The 19787-nt window shown below is 33.3% G+C and overlaps 1 protein-coding gene across 1 annotated transcript in view; it reads left to right on the forward strand.

Moving 5' to 3' along the window:
* CCSER1 (coiled-coil serine rich protein 1) overlaps positions 1-15989 on the forward strand; it is an 809928-nt gene extending 793939 nt beyond the window's left edge. Inside the window, exon 10 of the mRNA XM_049790093.1 lies at positions 15504-15989. Coding sequence (XP_049646050.1) covers positions 15504-15989 — 486 coding nt within the window. The remainder of the gene's footprint in view (positions 1-15503) is intronic.
* The last annotated feature ends 3798 nt before the right edge of the window (positions 15990-19787 follow it).

Consider the following 19787-nt stretch of genomic DNA (forward strand, 5'->3'; position numbering starts at 1 on the left):
GATGTGAGAGTAAGGAAATGAATCAAGCAGTAGAATACATATCTTTCAAATATAAGTCTCTCTCTGATCTTGGGTGCTACATAGACCTAGGGTGCATGACTAGATCTAGCTCAATGATCCTTGAACATCACAAAAAAATAAAAGAATCTGCTCTTATATTGGCCAGATATAATCATCACAACAATAAACTATAGTAAAAAATTGTAATTCACCTTCTCAAACTCTCAGGCTATTTTCTCCTTAGTGATAAATAACACAACAGAGAAGATGAGAAAGTGCAGCAAGTACAGGTAAAACAGTAACTGTGAACATAGGAAACTGAATTACAAATAGTAATCTTACTTTTTCTTTGTAACTTACAACACATTACAGTTTGAATGTTAGAGAAAAATTTTAATTGTAATATAGATGATTCTGCACCTGAGCTACAAAAAATAAAGTGAGTATACTTTTCATGAATGATAGAAGTAATGATCTTGGCCATATTTTCAAAATATCATTTTACATTGAAAATAATGTTATAAACTTATTATAACAGGAGACAATTATAATCTTGAGGATAGACATGATTTACTAATAGTATTGTAGAGGATGTGAAAAACAATTATTTCCTTTATAATGCTAAATTTTATTATTTTTTGTTTTGGGGCCACACCCAGTAACCCTCAGGGGTAACTCCTGGCTATGCTTTCAGAAATCTCTTCTGGCTTGGGGGACCACATGGGATGCCGGGGATCAAACCAAGGTCTGTCCTGGGTCAGCCACGTGCAAGGCAAACACCCTACTGCTGTGTTATTGCTCCAGCCCCTAAATGTTAATATTTAATATTTTATGGTTTATAATAGTTATATAATCATTTAACATATATATTAATTTTATATTTTGTTTATAATGTCATTTTTATTTTGTAGACCCTGCATGCAATCTAAACATTACATATTTTATATGCAATAATCCCTATCTGAATATGTGTTTGGTGTCATTTTATTTAGTAATTTTATTTAGTATCTCATTTAATACCTTAATATCATTAATATATTTCATATTTCTGAATCAGATATTTCATTATACGTTATGGGGATTGGCATAACTCTGGTGTCTTATGGTGCCAAAAGATGCTATGACTAGATAAATGGACCTGCTATTTATGTAGTATGATTATTATTGTGTGTATTATTATAATTATATGTATACTATAATTATATATATTTATTATAAATATATTGTATGTATATATGTACACAAGAAACAAACTAGACTACTTTCCATCAATTATTTGTATTGGCAATGAGGCACTTTCTTAAAAACCTAAGTTGTGAAATGAATGAACTATATGAAAATCAAACCAATACAATAGTCAAAAGTCCTGGACCTTATTCAAGGGTGGCAGGAATTATAAAAATTCTATTTTCTGGTGGGATGTGTTATTGTTTCTACTTGGAACAACAGTATTCTTAAAAATTGAGTTTCACAGGGGTGGGAGAGATAGCATAGCGGTAGGGCATTTGCCTTGCATGTGGCTGACCAGGGTCAAACCCAGCATCTCATATGGTCCTTCAAGCCTGCCTGGAGCAAAGCCAGGAGTAACTCCTGAGCTATGCTGGATGTGGCCCAAAAATAAACAAACACACAAAGAAACATAAATTGAGTTTCACATTTTGCCACTACGGGCTTTTCTTTTTCTTTACTTTGGGGCTACAGCCAGCGGTGTTTAGGGTTTACTCTTGGCTCTGTGCTCAGGAATCACTCATTGCTGGTGGGGTTGCTGTTCAAACCTGAATTAGTTGTTCTCAGGGTGGGCGACTTACATAATGTACTATCACTCTGTCCCTTAAAGAGTACTTACTTCTCTTTTAATTACTGTTTTCATATTGTTCATATGATCATAATTTTATGACAATCCACATTTTCACTTTGTTAATAAGATAAACCAAGTTTAAATACTTTAAATAATACATGTTAATTTTTAGAAAGCAAATGTTATTCTACTTTATTAATTACAATTTATTTCTCACAATTCTGAAAGTGAAAAGTCTTGAATCAAGTCACTAGTAGACTCAATGGCAAGTCAAAGACTGTAAGCCAGCATATTTTATTATGTAAAATTATTTTTTCACCAAATGAAAACTTAAAACAGAGAACCAGAACAAAAAACTCCTAAACAATTGAATGATTTAATAGAGAAATGTTACTCAAAAACAGCTAGCCACATGATTAATTTGAAGTTAATTGAAAAGGAAGAAACCAAAGGAAATTTAAGATGATAAGGCTTTCTGCTTTGTTCTCTTTAGTGTTTTTCTCCCTGGCATTGATATGCAAGAACCCATTGCTAATTTGTTCCCTTACCAGCATTTTAACTTTATATTAATTTACTTTTCATTGCTCTACCCTTGATATGACTTACTTAATTTTATTTGGAAGTTAACATTATTTCTTCAGTAGAAGGGTATTCAAATTGTTGGGGATATAGAATAAAACGTAAGGTGGAAATCATCGAAGATATTTGTTTTAATAGTGAGAAATAAGGTGTAATTACATACCACAAATGGATGGCATCCTGGGCTGGGTCTTTGTGCTTGAGATTGATAGTCATCAAACTGAAGGGGCTTCTAGTGAAGCAATTGAGATGATTACAAATTGAAGCACTAATGATATGAATAACTTGAATTATTAAGCTAGATCTGCAGTTGCTTAAAATATTTCAATAAGACAATATCATATTCTTTAGTTCTTTATTAAAATCAAAAGCATATTAGAGAATTGCAGTTTAAATTTATAAAAGATTTCTTAGTTTTGGTATTATTAATATTTGAATGAGAACATTCTTTGTTGAGAGGAACTAACATAATCTCTAGCAGCTATATTTTTCTGAACATTGTATATTTGTCTGAAATGAACATATGCCCAAGCTCCCTGAAAGTTTTCCCTGTTGAGAACCACTGATTTATGAAGTGAAAATTTTTATGTAAGTCATAACATGATTCATAATGTACATATATGATTTCCTGTTACAGTTATAAACAACATAGAAGTAAAACATGATATAAAAATGCAACTGAAGAAATATATTTTTTCTGAAAACATTTAATTAGGCTGGATAGACTGTTATGCTTTGCATGTGCTTAATCATGGCTTTATCTTTTGCAAATCAGATGGCCCCTGAGCATACTGAATGCTCCCTTTGCAAAGATCCAGGAGTAATTCCGAGCATCATTAGATGTTACCTATGTTGGATTAAGTCTCAACATAATTTGGATCACTCTGTATTTTATTGTTGCATTTGAAGAAAATATATTTGTGAAATTTGATAGCATGTTTTCTGCAGTGTTGGCATGCAGAAGGGAGAATATGAGTAGCTATCTTTCTCTGTAAAGAAAAGAAATATATTACTGTCCAATCTAGTATTTTTTTTTTTTGGTTTTTTTGGGCCACACCCGTTTGACGCTCAGGGGTTACTCCTGGCTATGTGCTCAGAAATCGCCCCTGGCTTGGGGGGACCATATGGGACGCCGGGGGATCGAACCGCAGTCCTTCCTTGGCTAGCGCTTGCAAGGCAGACACCTTACCTCCAGCGCCACCTACCCGGCCCCTATTTTAAGTGTTGTATTAAATAAATAACGATGGGGCTGGATGGAAGTGGATGCCATCCCAGGCCACGTGGCTTTGCATTTCCCATTCAGCCGGCGGGTCCCAAGTTAGACGAACGGTGGAATTAGACTCACAGGCAAGCAGGCATCAGGAAGCATCATCTTTATTCAGGCCCTAGCCACCACGTGTGTGTGGCCTACATCATAACCTTTCAAGCATTCAGCCATTCTAGGCTAGCCCTCATCTTAACCCTTTCAGCCATTTTCCCTTTGGCCTCCATCCTGGTCCAAGACCAGAAACAGAGACCCCAAAGCCAGCGAGCTCAGCAGGGCCGAAAAGGCCGAATCCCCTTGGTCCAAGGCTTATCTAACTTTTCCAAGACCCCTCCCAGGAATGGGCCGGGTCTTGCAGGTAAGGTCACACCTAATATCGGTTCCCAAGACCCCTCCCAGAAATGGGTGGGTCTTAGGTATCTACACCAAATTCAGGGTCTCACACCCACATTTCCCCCTTTTCTTAATATTTTTATGCACCAACGTAATAGAGTGAAAATTAATATACCAGCCCTTTTCAAAAACATAACATTTCTGCAAAATATACTATATACCTGTAACCTAAAATTTTATTGATGCTTTTTTACCAAGCACTATTCCGGAACTTTCATGTTCCTATACTTTTAAACTATATTGGGGGAACTTCCTGTTCCTATAAACCTTTCCTATACACAAGTACTACAGCATACATGCATAACATACATTTTAAAAACAGGCTAAGTACATTAAAATACACAGTAAAACATTTTGCAATTGAAAATATTAACTATGAAAGACAACAAAACACATTTAAATTATAAAGAAAATGACTTAAGACAAAGATGTAGGCGGTTAGAAATTAGATGTTTAAATGGGCTAAGCTGTATTACCTCCCTATTTTTTTTAAACCACTAACTCACTAAAACTTATCCCATCACCAACTATGAGTAAAATATATGAAGACCCGCTTAGTCCCTACACCTAAAATCATAAGTTCAGATGATTAATTTGTCCCATGCTGATCTCACCACGTGGCTTCTGTAAACTTTGTGCAGGCCTGTTTCGCTCACGCTGTTGTTGACCATGTGGTTCCAGGTTCCCCAGCCGGATCGTGCAATTTCACCTTTGTGAATTGGAGGGTGGATCCCAGGTTTTCCGCTTTTCCGGGCCAAGCTGAGCCCAGCCGAGCTGAGCCCAGCAGCTTCAGGGTTAATTAGGAGCTTTTCGCTGCTTTTCCCCTCCGGGCGGCACTTAGCAAGCAAGTTTTCAGCCACACCTCACAGGGCGCTTTTGGATGTTCAGAGTTCTAAAAGTTCAGTCTGAAGTTTTCAAAGTTGAAATCCAAATTCAAGCAGAAGGTTGTTCTCAGAAAAATCAGTCTTCTTTCAATACAGTGTTTTTTCTCCTCCGTTTCCAATTTAGACTTTTAATAAGTCTTTGAGGACGAGGTTTTTGTTTCTTGTAACAAAGTATTAGTCCTGGGCCTTGGCCTAGGCTGGAGGTGATGCAAGCTTTCACCTTCCTTGTTTTAATGGCCTTTGAGCCCCCAGATGGGGTTTCGGCCATGTTTGAAAATGGCTTTACATGGTAGCCCAAGGTTTTGGGCTCACCGCAACTGAAAAAAGCCCAAATGAAACTGAAAAGCATAAATCTCACCATCATTGCTGTTTTCTTGGGTCCAGGATTCAGGTCAGAGTTCATGCACACCTTGACTGAGTGACTGGTTTCAATTTTGTGGATTTAAGTTTCTATAGGAACTATTCGCGATTAAATTCTTATAATGTGTGCTTTATGCACTAATAATTTTTCATTTGCTTGATTAAAATCATGGTTGACATAGTTGTCATGGTTGACAACTATATAACTGTCACTTTAGCTGTTTACTGCATTTAGAATTTATCACTGTATTCATTTATTGTCTGATATAAAAATAAAAGATTTTTACATGTCTTTATTTTATTTTTATTTACATTATTTTATTTACATTATTTTCAAAGATTTATTTACATGTTTCTTAATCTTAGGACTCATAAAGACAACAAAAGAAATTTTTGAAACGACTAATTTTAATACTAAAATTACAGTATATTTGGGTCTCATATATGAAGGACAAATATATGTTTCAACTTTCTAATACATTTCTTATTTTTATTAAGTAATTAATTACTGTACAGTCAAGACTAAGACAATAGCAGTTATATTGAATTTTTTTTCCTTTTATTTTTGTGTGTTGTGACTTTCTTAAATATAAAAAACTACTTCCTTACCCAGGAGTTACCTAATGTTCCTAGGAGGATCTCAAAACTGAAAGAAAAATTGTACCAAGTATAAATTAAAGTAGTAGATAATTTAATTTATGGGGAAGATAGTTTAAGTCATGATCTAATAGAAAACTATAAAAGTTGTATGCTTTTAATTTTGAACTTTTAGTGAAGCTGAATATATTTAGTGAAAGGAATTTAGAGAAATGTAGTGAGTAAATGATAAATATTTAAAAGAGATTACAGGCTTCTCTAGATGGGAAAAAGCAGTTTAATTTATGAAGAAAAACACTAAAATAAAATAGGAAATGCAATTATTAAATTAAACATTTTGGAAAGTTATTTCTTTATAACTCTCCTGGTATTCTTAAGACAATATGGAATTCAGCATGATATATTGAACTAGAGAAAGAAGGTATAAAAGATAAACCCATAATGGTAAAAATCACTGAGACATACTGACATATTAGATAGTATAGATTGGGGCAGTGTAAGGTCTCAAGGAACATTGCGATTTTTTCATTTTCCCTAATTGTCTATTCAACAAATATTATTGAAATTGTTTAGTATAGCTGAACCTTGGGAGATATAATCATGTTTAGTTAAGAAGAGTATGATTAATTATATCTATATAAATTGATGAAGATAGATATTTAATGGAATTCTGAGTAAACACTTAAGGTTCATGTTTAATATTAACAAGGATTTTTTACTAAAAATAGCATAAAGTTCATATTTTACGTCATGTAAAAACGAGGATTTCCAGGGAGAGTGAAATGACACTGATTTCAGCCAGTTAGACCTGAATGTTTGTTTATTTGAAAAAATGCTTAGCAGACTAGATGGGACCGTACTGATCAGATAATCAGAATGCAGCCAGGAAAAGATGTAGCAACATATTTAAAATATGATAGTTTCAGTGCTATTCTAAACTAAAATTCATTGAAAATTAAGTAGTAAAATAAAAAATCAGAAAACTTTCAAAAGTAAAAATGTCATAGAATTCAAGAGAAGATGGGTAAGCACTTAATATTTCTTACTCAAAATATTAATAAGTGAAAATATATGCATTCATTTGCCTTAGCAATTCAAAAGTCTTAAGGAAGAAAAAAACATAAATTGAAAAAAGTTGAAAAAAAAGAATGATTATTGAAACATACAATGAGAACAATTATTTGAGAAGCTTCTTAGAGCTTAATTTTCTCCTAGATATATATGCTTATGAATATAATATGCTTATGAATGTAAATTTCTTATTAATATGAGATTATTTTGTGTTATTTTTAAATTGAGTATTGTGGTGTTTCATTAATAGTTTAGTTCTTGAAAGCAATATGATGTTTCTGAATATAGAAATATTTTGAGTTATTTTAATTTCTTATTGTATTTATATAAAACACATTTTGCCCTCAATAGTTAATGAATAAATAAAAGAATGCATGCTAAAGTCAGAAAGAGTAAAAAAAACAAGAAAGTGTAGCAGTGTGTGTGAGCATAAGCATGTTATGTGCTCTTTGGTGCACTGATGTATGAGTTTGCTCCTGTGAGGACACGCTAATATTTAGCTACTAACTAGGGATTTTACTATTTTTGACATTTTCGTATAATAATGAAGGTAAATGTTCAAAATATTCAAAACAATATACGCGATCTATTATATAGATGTTTTGAAGAGATATTTCCTTCCTATACTAATATCTCTCAATTTGCTTTGCTATTAAAGTGAAAAGTATCATTTTTACGACCAAAATAGAAACTCAACTTACTATTAAAATTTAACCTCTGATTTTCCAACATCGTCTATTGAAATGCAAGGGACATATCACCCGTGGTCAGAAGTTAATACTTTTATATGATTATAATCTGAGTATTGAAGATAAATCATCTCAAATAAGAATTTTATTTTTATGTTTTCTCTTTAAACTACAGTTTTTCTTACCATAGTACAACTTTATGTAACTTCAATAATTAATCATTAAATGCTAACCTTTTAAACTCCATTTCTCATAATTAAACACAAGTAGTCTAAAAATTTAAATTTATCAACTCTTTATCTCATAAACATAACGTAATGACTGCATAAATTTATGACTATAACTGGATTTAATAGCTGGAATATGTGATTAAGTATTCCATGTTTTTTTTTAATATAAAACTAATTCTTTTTGAGGAAGGAGGTTGGGCCACAGCTGGGATCAATCAAAGGTTATTCCTGGCTCTGTGCTCAGAAATCACTCAGGCTCAGTCTCAGGAACTATACAGAATGTCAGGGATCCAACCCAGGTCTGTCCTTTATCGGCTGCATGTAAGGCAAACACACTACCTCTGTGCTATTGCTTCAGCCCCGTCAAATGCAATTCTTATATTTATGTACTAAAATACATAGATTATAGTTTCTTCACAGAAATATTAAGTTATGCTAAGGAATATGGAATTAATTGTTTAGTGACACTAAGAGTTTTTATAAGATACTTATTAACTAAAACTTGTCCAGGAAAGCATGGAGGAAGTGCTTGAGGGAGACACCATCTTGGCGCTTCGGTTCCTCAGCTCTGGGGAGAGGGTGAGTGCGGAACCAGGGAACAGACAGGAACCAAACTTGCCCAGGAAGACAGGGAGGAAGCGTGCCGGGAGATGCCACCTTGGTGCCTCAGTTTCTGCAGTTCCCACAGTGAGTGTGGGATCTAGGGAACAGATAGAAAAAATACGACCTAGCCAGGACAGGCACAAGAAGGAACACTTGGATGACACAATCACTGTGCCTCTACCACCTCTGGGCTGTACATACTCACCTTGATCATAGCGTGTCTGTCCTACAAACCCCACTGGCACTTAAGACTACACCAGACAGTTGTAGGCAGAGAGGCCCAACTCTTTTCATCCTTTAAAAATATATACCGCAAAACCTAACTACTTAGACTCTAATACCTCTACCATACTTGGGTAAACAAGTGTGTCCCAAGAAAATAAACCCTAAAATAGATTAAAATAGATCTACCTCCAGCCACCTCCTATACAACCCAAACGGATCATTAAAAAAAAAAACCTGAAAACCCAGTACCCTAACCCACCCTATGAAAAGAACAATGGGTAAACTAAGGAAGACACCAGCAGCTGGGGATAGAGAGAGAAATCCTAATAGATTGCTTAGTCTTCCAAAACATTCAAAACATATGAACTCTATAGATAAGGACATAAAATCGACATTTAATGTCCTAGCAATGGAATTCAAAAAATAACTTAAAAATTAAGAAATACATAGATGAACAGTTCATCCAAATCAAAGAAGAACTCTATCACCAATGTCCCAAATCTCCCTCCTCCCCACCCAACCCCCCCATGTACTCTAGACAGGCTTTCTATTTCCCTCATACATTCTCATAATTAGGATAGTTATTTCTCTAACTAACTCTTCCCTGTTAGTGGTGAGCTTTATGAGGTGAGCTGTAACTTCCAGCCCTTCTCTCTTTTGTGTCTGAAAATTATTATTGCAAGAATGTCTTTCATTTTTCTTAAAACCCATAGATGAGTGAGACCATTCTGAGTTTTTTTTCTCTCTGACTTATTTCACTCAGCATAATAGATTCCATGTACATCCATGTATAGGATGCATAATATTCCATTGTGTATATGTACCACAGTTTCTTTAGCCATTCATCTGTTGAAGGGCAACTTGGTTGTTTCCAGAGTCTTGCTATGGTAAATAGTGCTGCAATGAATATAGGTGTAAGGAAGGGATTTTTATATTGTATTTTGTGTTCCTAGGGTATATTCCTAGGAGTGGTATAGCTGTATCACATGGGAGCTCAATTTCCAGTTTTTGGATGAATCTCCATATCGCTTTCCATAAAGGTTGGACTAGACGGCATTCCCACCAGCAGTAGATAATAGTTCCTTTCTCTCCACATTCCTGCCAACACTGCTTGTTCTCATTCTTTGTGATGTGTGCCAATCTCTCATAGTTGTTTTGATTTGCATCTCCCTGATGATTAGTGATGTGGAGCATTTTTCATGTGTTTTTTGGCCATTTGTATTTCTTTTTTATTAAAGTGTCTGTCCATTTCTTCTCCCCATTTTTTGATGGGATTAGATGTTTTTTCCTCTTTTATAGTGTGAAAAAGGCTATGTTTTATGTAACTTTTTTCTTAATATATCACTTTTTCTTAATATATCACTGAGCAGATTTATAAGGTAAAATTTTTCATGGAAGAATCATTTTAGCTAGGAATTTATAGAAGTAATTAATATAATTATATTAATAAGTAATAGAAATTGAGATGATTAAATAATAGTCTAGGTTCATAGTTGATTTTATATTATACAAACATACTGAGACATTACTTTGTTATAAAATCACAGCAATTGTGTTACATTATTTAAATTTGTCATGTAAGAAACTTGAAGAAATAGAATTTTTGGAAACCACATTTATATCAGAATATTTTACCTAATATTATGTCTTAGACATTAGGCATCTGGATTTCCAGACTAAAGATTCATTTTTCACATGGTTGCCATAGTAATCCACTATTTGCGCATTATATTATATTATTTCCTACTTGTTTTTGTTAGACATATAAGTTTAGCTTAAGCTCTCATTTATCCTTTTTTTTATTTAGAGATAATCACACTTTTCAGAGGCATCAGTTACTCAGAATTTTTTATTCCATTTATTCTGAGACCTTATCGTTTGTGCACTTTGCTATTATGTTTAATGAAATTCTCTTTAACATCATGTTATAACTAAAAATTATTCACACAAAGTGGGTTATGCACACATATATTTTTGGATTTTTTCCTAACTCTCCCAAATGGTGCTCAGGGAATCCAGGGGCCACACTCACTTGAATCTTGGCCAACTGGACCAACTGGACTGATAATGACTGAGCAAATCCAATTGGTTTGGGATTACTATGCTCTTAGGATCATATGGTCAACCTGCATTATGCTTAGAGCCTATAATTCTATATATCACTTCAAAGTACCATGTGATGCAAGAGATTGAACTGAGGTTGGATGAATGCAAAGTCTGTACCTTAATCCCATATTCTCTTCCCAATATTGATATATTCTGAAGACAGATTTTAGTGTTCTTAGGATTTAGTTCTTTCCAGAACACATAATACTTAGTTATAGACAGAAAATCAAGCAATTGCCTAGTAATTTTTGGAAAATATTGCATATTCGATTTTCTTATAAGAGAGGCAGATATTGTGGCCTTTTGCTAGCTTTATCAGCGTTTCTCTTGAATATCTTGTACAAATTCTCAAACCCTGACCAAATCAACACTTTACACTAGGATTTCAAATCCAACAAATAATTTATTGTGTAGTTGGTACACAAAAAATCAACTCTATATGATTTTCTCTTGAAAATTTTTGCAATATATAAAACATAGATAGTGTCTGTCAAAACTTCTCTGTGTTTCTATTCTTATCATTTTTGATTGATACTTAATTGTATTGGGAGGCTTCCTGCTTGCTAAGCAGTTACTAACTTCTGTACACAATTTCTGTGCTTCTCTGATTCCTTGGTTTATTTGTTTTTTATTTATCTTTGGGACAAATCCAGATATGCTCAGTTATTACTCCTGGCTCTAAATTCCTAGAGCACTCCTTGCTGAGCTTAGGGGAGCCATATGTGGTGCGAGGGGATGAAACCCAGGTGAGCTGTGTTCAAGGCAGGACTCCTATGTGCTGCATCTTTAAGATGCAAACAAGAAAAGCACTAACAACTTTCACAAAAACAAAAACATTTATTTATACCTGTTTAAAACCCCTATCCCTTGGTGTTCATAAAAGGAAAATCTGTTCAACCTAACAAAGGTGCTTTGTGTTTATTGTAAGTTTCATGGTTGTCACTGAGAATGAGATACATATCTTAGGTATAAATTTACTTCACTACAATAAATTAGGTAGTGAAAATGTAAAGGACCATTTGGTTTTGGTAATGCAGAATACTCAATAAGTTGGAAATCTAGCTTTGGTCATCTAAGTGGAAATAATGCCCTTTAGATTTATATCGATACACCTTATGTCTCATTGCTCTGTCAATAGGATTATGGCAAATATTTTCATTGTTTATTAGTACACTGATTAGTTTCTAAATAAGATCATAATTTAAAAAATAATTTAATATTTTTCATGGCATTTAGTAAATAATAATTGAGTGTCAATGTAAAATTAAGTGATAAAAGAATAGCAGTTAACTTTCTTGGCTTTTCTTACTCGAGCAATATTGCATTGAATTAGGACAGGATTTCTGTTTGTTTGTTTTGATTTGTGGACCACGCTAGGAATGCTCAGAAGTTACTCCTGATTCTGTATTCAGGGGTTACTCCTGGCAATAGTCAGGTGTTCTATATGGGATACCAGGGATTGAACTAATTCAGTCAAATACAAGGAAAGTACCTTACCCACCATACTATCACGTAATTTGGTGGGTAGTTTTAACCATAAGTCACAGTGCTCAGGGCATACACCTAAATATACATTTCAGGATACTCTTGGCAGGGTTCTGGGAACCAGATGTGGTGCTAGGGATTGAACCAAGTTAATTTTATGCAAGACAAGTATTCTACCTGCTGTACTATCATTCTGACACCAAGGATAGTATTTCTTAGTTGGGCCAAATTTGCTACTACAGAGAACATTTGAATTTGGATATATTTTTACTTGTCATAACTAGGCACAGGTACTGTTTCTTAGATGGTTAGGGGCAATACGTTTTCCATATTGCACACATAATCTTCCTGACCTGTTTATAATATCCCAATGATTAGCACTGATGTTAGAAACCCATGCTCTGAAGGATGAGTTCCGAGATCAAAATATTTGAGCCCCAGATAACATTTTGCTGTCTTGTAATCCTAAAACCTTGAATACTTAAATGAAAGCTTCTCAGGGACTGGAGAAATAGCACAGCGGGTGGGGCTTTTGGCTTGCACGCTGCTGATCCAAGACCGACCTGGTTCAATCCCAGGGATCCCATATGGTCACCTGAGCCTGCAAGGAGTGCATTGTGTGTGTAGAGCCAGAAGATACCCCTGAGTGTCACCTGTTGTGACCAAACATCAAAAAAATTTAAAAAAGAAGAAAGGAGCTTTTACCTTTTATCATAATGAATTTATTAAAACTTAATAATAACTTAAAGTATTAAAGCATGAAACATAATCTATATTGTCATGTTTCAAATTTTCAATGTCTTAGATGCTATTATAGATATAAAATATTTTATTTAAAACATATATCGTGTATAAAATATGAGAAGCGGGTCCAGAATGGTGGCACAAGTGGTAAGGCCTTGCCCTTGCTAGCCTAGGACAGACCGAAGTTTAATTCCCCAGCCTCCCATATGGTCCCCCAAGACACGAGCAATTTCTGAGCGCATAACCAGGAGTGTAAAATCAGGACTGCCCCCAGATCCCCCCAAATTTTATTTTTTTAATTATCATTTAAACCATTTTTCAAAATACCAAAGTAATTTTAAGTTTATATTTGCCCTTACTTGATCCTATACCTATTGTAATCTAGGTAACTTTAATCTGGGTATTGTATCAGACACTTTAAATATAGTAGTTCATACAATCTTATAATACTTAGAAATGTAGCTATTTTTGTATAAATAGGCATATATATTTCACTAACTGATGAGAAAATTGTAAATAGAGGGAGAATGATAAAATTTTCTGTCACATATATACAAAGTAGCTGACTATGGATAATTCTCATATTTGATTTATGAATAATTCGATTTTTATTGCCTGAAGATGTCAGGCATTTTATGAATATTACTTGCATCTATCATGAAAAGTAACAGGCTGCATTCCATACCTCTTAATAAACATGTATCAAATAAATAGATGTGTTTATATATGCTTAACATGAGCCCTAGATAAAATGTGAATATCACAAAGTGAATTATGGAAAGAAATAACTTAAAATAAGTAAGTCGGGCTGGAGTGATAGCACAGTGGTAAGGTGTTTGCTTTGCACACGGCCAGCCCTGGATAGATAGTGGTTCGATTCCCAGCTTCCTATTTGGTTTCCCGAGCCTGCCAGGGCAATTTCTGAGTGCAGAGCCAGGAGTAACCCCTGAGCGCTACTGGGTATGAATCCCCCCTAACAAAATAAGTGGATCAGATTTTTATACAAATAAAAATGGAGAAAATGGGGAATTAATAATTAAAACATGCAGCTTGAGATTAATAAGACTTTTTATTTTATTTTTATTTTTGCATTTTTAGTTTAATTACTAAGGTTCCATTGATTTACAGTACTATGATGCTTAGATGTTTACATGGTATGTTTTATCATACAATCCTATTACTAAATGTCTTTATATCACATTTCAGCAACACCAGCAACCTCACCCACCTTAGGAACAAATCATCATTCACTTCGATTACCTTCTTAATAAGCCAGATAGTCTTTATTTTTTTATCTTAATGTATTTTCCAGACTCAGGACAGCACATGATCTTTAAGAGGACTTCTGGTGCCAACTTTTTATCTTTTTAGCATAATTCATGAGTCGAGCCCAATTTCTATCACTAGGGTACAAGTTACTTGTGAGAAAAAAGATGCAATTTCCTCTGGAATGGAATTCATTTTGATGAACTATATCTAAATATCTAAATGAAGCACATGCTGCTGCTTCTTAGTATTCTGTTTTTTACCCTTAATCTATATCAATCAGTCTAACAACCAGTCTATCATCTCTCTGTCTGTCTGTCTGTCTGTCTATCTGTCTATCTAATCTATCAATGTGCTTTGGGTCACAGGATGGACCCAAAAAGAGTCAGGTTTTGACCTGTTTTATGTTCAGGGTTCACTCCTAGTGATCCAGGAAAACATATCCAGTGCTTAATCCACATACTATCTCTCTTCCTCTAGAAGTAAAAAAAAAAAATTATAGAAATATCAAAATTATTTTCAGTTCAACACTAATATATATAAACTTCTGTCATTAAGTACATGTAATATTACTAGCTGGAAGAAATTAAGCTAAAATGAATATATTGTATGATGATGAAGTTCATCTAAAACAATATATTGTATGATTCCAACAAATGGAAACCTGAACAAGATAAATCAAGAGATACAGAGAAAGGACCAGTGGCTGGCTTAGATGTGGGTAAGAAATGGAGATGTGAGATGAAGGCAGAGCTTTTTAAGAGCACTGAAAAATATCTATATGATATTGAAATGGTATGGACATGTTATATGTTTCCAAACATATGTTCTTTACATTATATAAATAATAAGATCTGAAATTGAGTGATTATAATGTATAGAAAAATCTAGATTTAACCTTGGTTAAAAATTGTATTATTTTCTAGGTAAAATAGATAAAACAATAAATTATAAAAGTGTGGAAACAATGATATATGGGAATCTCACCCCCTCCTGATTTTGTTCTAAGACTTAAACAAAATAAAAGTCATTCAACCACTGTTTGTAACAGTAGTACTGCTTGGCAAAATTTAATCTCATGACAAATTCTACTTCTTTTTTTAAAGATTGATGGATATATGGGTCTTGCATATAAGTATGAACAACATATTTTATGAAAAGTGTCTATGAATATACTTTCAAACATTTTTTTCTATTTTCTTACTATAGGCCATGTATCAAAATCAAATTGTGAGTCAAAGTCTCAACACAAAGGACAGAAGAGCAATGCTTACTCTCACAGAGGACCATTTTAGATATTCAGCTGCTGACCAGACAAGCTTCTTCAAAAACAAGACCTGCCAACTAACAAGTCTCTGTCTAAGTAATGTCTTGAAGGACAAGGAACTAGAGAAAGTTATCAAAGACTCTAGAGGAACTTCTGAAACTCTGACTTCAGAGGTCACCCAGAATTCATGTCCTACCTCGGTACAGAACTCCTTGAAGTTGACAGCAAAGAGAGAAGCGTTTTCCGCGTTTTCAGAGAAACCAAAGGACCAAATTACTGTTACTCACCACCACTCACCCTTTACTGGCAGATTTGGACAGCCTCCCAGAGGGCCAATTTCTTTACACATGTACAGCAGAAAAAATATTTTCTTCAACCACAGTTTACACACCAGTGAACTGCAGACTCTAGGCCAACAAGATGGATGATTTCATCACCATAGACCTGTTTCTATACAGGATGAAGATGGTTTGTGTTTTATGTGAATCCTCATATTTAAAGGGTCATATACTTCTTATTATTTTTCTATTTTTGGTCACAAAAATTGTGCACTTTTATTTAGAATGAGGTCTCAAGCATGTTAAGTGAATTAAGTCGAGTTGCCTTGTTATTTTGTTTTATATACATAGACAAAAATGCCTGCATATATATAAATAAATAGTGCCACCTTGCTGGTTTATATGGTTCATGATTTTTTTTATCTTCTATTTTTATCAGTTTCATCTGTACATTGGAACTGTGTTAGTTATCGAATAGCACTTTGTTCACTTAATGGTATTATTGTAAAAATAGATGTAAGGAGTACATAGATAAAGGAATTGAAAAGAATTTTAAGCCACATAGATAATAGAGGGAAAGAAGACTTAAAATTTTATATTTGTTTGTGTATTTATTTGGAGATTGCCTGAAAATAATCTAGAGATGAAATTCTTTTTCTTTTCTATATATTCAAGCTTGTCATGCCATACTATCAAAAGAGAAATGGTTTTGTCTTTTTTTCTCTAAACTTATACTTCAAAAACTATATTAGACTGAGTAATTGCTAGCCAAATAGAGTATGACAGCTGTGATCTTTGAAGAATACTACGTTAGTTTTTCTGGTATTGATACTGAAGTATTAGGATGTGTAAAGTGAGATGGTCAGTTTAATTTTTGTCAAAACCTGCTGGGGACATAATATATTTTCTTTTAAGTCACTGTTATGAGATTAACAGAATACTGTTAAAATTAGGCATATAGAATATTTTAAGAAAAACATTTTATTTTCTTTCTTTAAAAAATATTTAATTATAAATATATGCCCAACTTCACTTTCAATACAACAATGAATACCCATGAATGATAGGTAAAAGAATAAAATACTGATTTCTTGGTATCTCAGTATAATATTTCAATATATCTCAACATAATATATCTAACAATTTAACCATCAAAATTTAGAAGAAGCAGTAATGTATGTGTGATGTTCTCCATTTGATCTTAGGAGAAAATCACTAACAGACATATCTAAAAATCATTGGCTGAAAATAACTATCTTTCACAAACATGTTTAAGCATATCTGTACAAAAATATAATAAATATATAAAAATCATTTGCTTAATAACAAAACTGTATACTGTAATATAAAATTTTATAAGAACAGCAAAAACCAGGAACATGGTTTTTTAAATAAAGGTTTAAGATACTAACTGTTTCCATATTAGATCTAGTCCTTGAAAATTGAAATGTTCATACTTGCTGCATCATTTATATCCCTTGCATTTTTAAGAAATGGAATTTATCAGAAATTACAAATGAAATGAATAAAGGGAAATTGCAAAAGCAATATTTGCATGGCATCTGGCTATTTTCCTTTAATTAAAGATATGTAGGAAATTCAAAAGCATTTAGTTCTGTGCTTTGAGAAAAGCCATTAGATTACCCCCACCCTACTCCGCTTTAACTCTTAAAATGGTAAAATTTCAAACTTTGATTAGAATTGATGAAGAATGTAGTGAGTATAATGTACTTGCGATTTATGTTTTGCCAAAGGAAGCTACGTGTGCATCAAAATCAATGTTGGTCAAATGTTTTCTTTCTGTGTATTTTTGTAATTCTGCCAAAAGAGAACAATACAGACTTAATTTGCGTGGCTATTGAGACTGCTGTTCAAGATCTCCAGTGTACTTTATAAGCTGAAATATTTGGGCTGAGACACTTTTACATTAGGGAATAATTAAGAAATTATTAAAAACAGAAAATCATGATTTTTAATTGTGAAATGCAACTTGTATTGTCCTGAAGGTTGGTATTTGTTGCTAGAGTATTTGGGCTCTGTAAATAACTTAGCACTATAATGTAATCAAGGGTTTTTTTTTCCCAGGATATGGAAGAACAATGTATCACAAACAATGTTTTTGATTTGGACTTCAGAGTTTATAGTTTTGTTTCTCTGACAGGTTTTTGAAGTATACTTTGTAAGAAAATAATCTATTTAAGAAAATCTTTCAATTAATGGACATTTTAACAGACATTTTGAACAGTAGTATTTTCCTGAGAAATCTTTTTTAAAGCTAAACCATTAAAAAAAAACTGAATTAAACAATTCCATTTTAAAAGGAGGGATATTTTTTGAAAATATCATCTTTAAAACTGTTTTATATAAGTATTTTAAACATTGTTAAAATATTATTTGTAATACTGTGTATCTCAGGCCCGGAGAAGGTATCAACCCAGTCTCTGATGTTATCAATGATAAAACAAGGGTTCTTTGTAAACAGTTCTTGTGTGTATATAATAACAGTAACAATGGCCTATGGGCATTCTTTCAGCGAATTGATTCCTTTGTATGAAAATCTCTAGTTTTCTAAGACAGTTCATGTATAAAAATGATCTATACATTTCTCCGAGGCAGGACATATCCAAAGACATGACACCGAGGGGGGAAAAGTGCTTGTTTCTTTTTTGTTTGCTTGTTTTGATGAAAGCAGTAGTATTTTTCTTTCTCTTCATTTTGTGCATGTATTATGTGTAGATAAGGCTAAAAACTGCAAATTTTTTTGTTGAAAAGTTTCTCTTATGTATTTGTGATGTATCCTAAAGAACAGTCAAGAAGGAAAATATGTTTCCACCTGAAATAACATGTTCTCATTTTTGTAATTATTGAAGCATGCAACTGCATTTCTATGGGCACCATAATTTCTTTTTCTAATAATTTTATATGATACCCAAGTCACAGCATAATTATAAATTATCTAGCAAGCTCTATTTGATTCTTGAGAGCACCATTGTCTGTGCAATTGGTATCTGAAACTGACTGAAATGGATAGGTCTGAATTTGCTAGCATTAAATACACTCAGGGTAAGAACCTAGAGTCTTAAGGTAAAAACACATCATCCAGTTATATTTGATACTTATTGATTGATACACAAGTATAAAAGCAAACTGCTAGTCAATATTAGGTTGGAATTTCAACTTACCTATCAAATTTTTAAGTATTTTCATGATTTATCTTAGTCTATGACCTTTGTGGCCTAAGAAACAGATTTTCTACTTATCTTTTTATTGTCATTATTTTATGAATAACTAAATTGAAAAATTATTCCATCCAAAACGCATTTTACACTTTCTTATAAATATATGTGTCTTTATACACACATATATACACATATATACAAATAGAGATAAAACTTTCTCCAAAGTGAATTAAGAATTTTTATATAAGGCCAGAACAATAGTACGGTGGTTTGGATCCTTGCCTTGCATGTGGCTGAACCCGGTTCAATCCCCAGTACCACAAATGGTCCTCAAAGCCAACCAGGAGGAATTTCTAGGCACAGAGCCAAAAGTAAGCTCTGAGCACCATTGGGTGGGGGAGGTTCAACCACTCTTCAAATAAAGAAATGTTTTAATCACATGCTTAATTCCTATACATTTCAGATACATGATCACACCTAATAGTCTTCCCAGGTGCTTTCTTAGAAAATTATCATTTGAAAATTAGAATAGTGGATTTGGGTATTTTGATAGTGCTTTTCCACATTATAAATTTTTTCATTTTGTCAATAGATAGTATGGCAAAATGGCCCTTATCACTTCATTACAATGTATATAGATCAATGTAGAAATTAAAATGGAGGATAAATATGCTCTAGATTTCAAGCCAAGCATGAACCACAGCCCCCATGAGCAAAGATATTATTTTCACTTCTGATGTCTAATTTAGCCCTATTGCAATGTGTTATT

This window comes from Suncus etruscus, chromosome 16 (genome assembly GCF_024139225.1).
Source record: "Suncus etruscus isolate mSunEtr1 chromosome 16, mSunEtr1.pri.cur, whole genome shotgun sequence".
NCBI lineage: Eukaryota > Metazoa > Chordata > Mammalia > Eulipotyphla > Soricidae > Suncus > Suncus etruscus.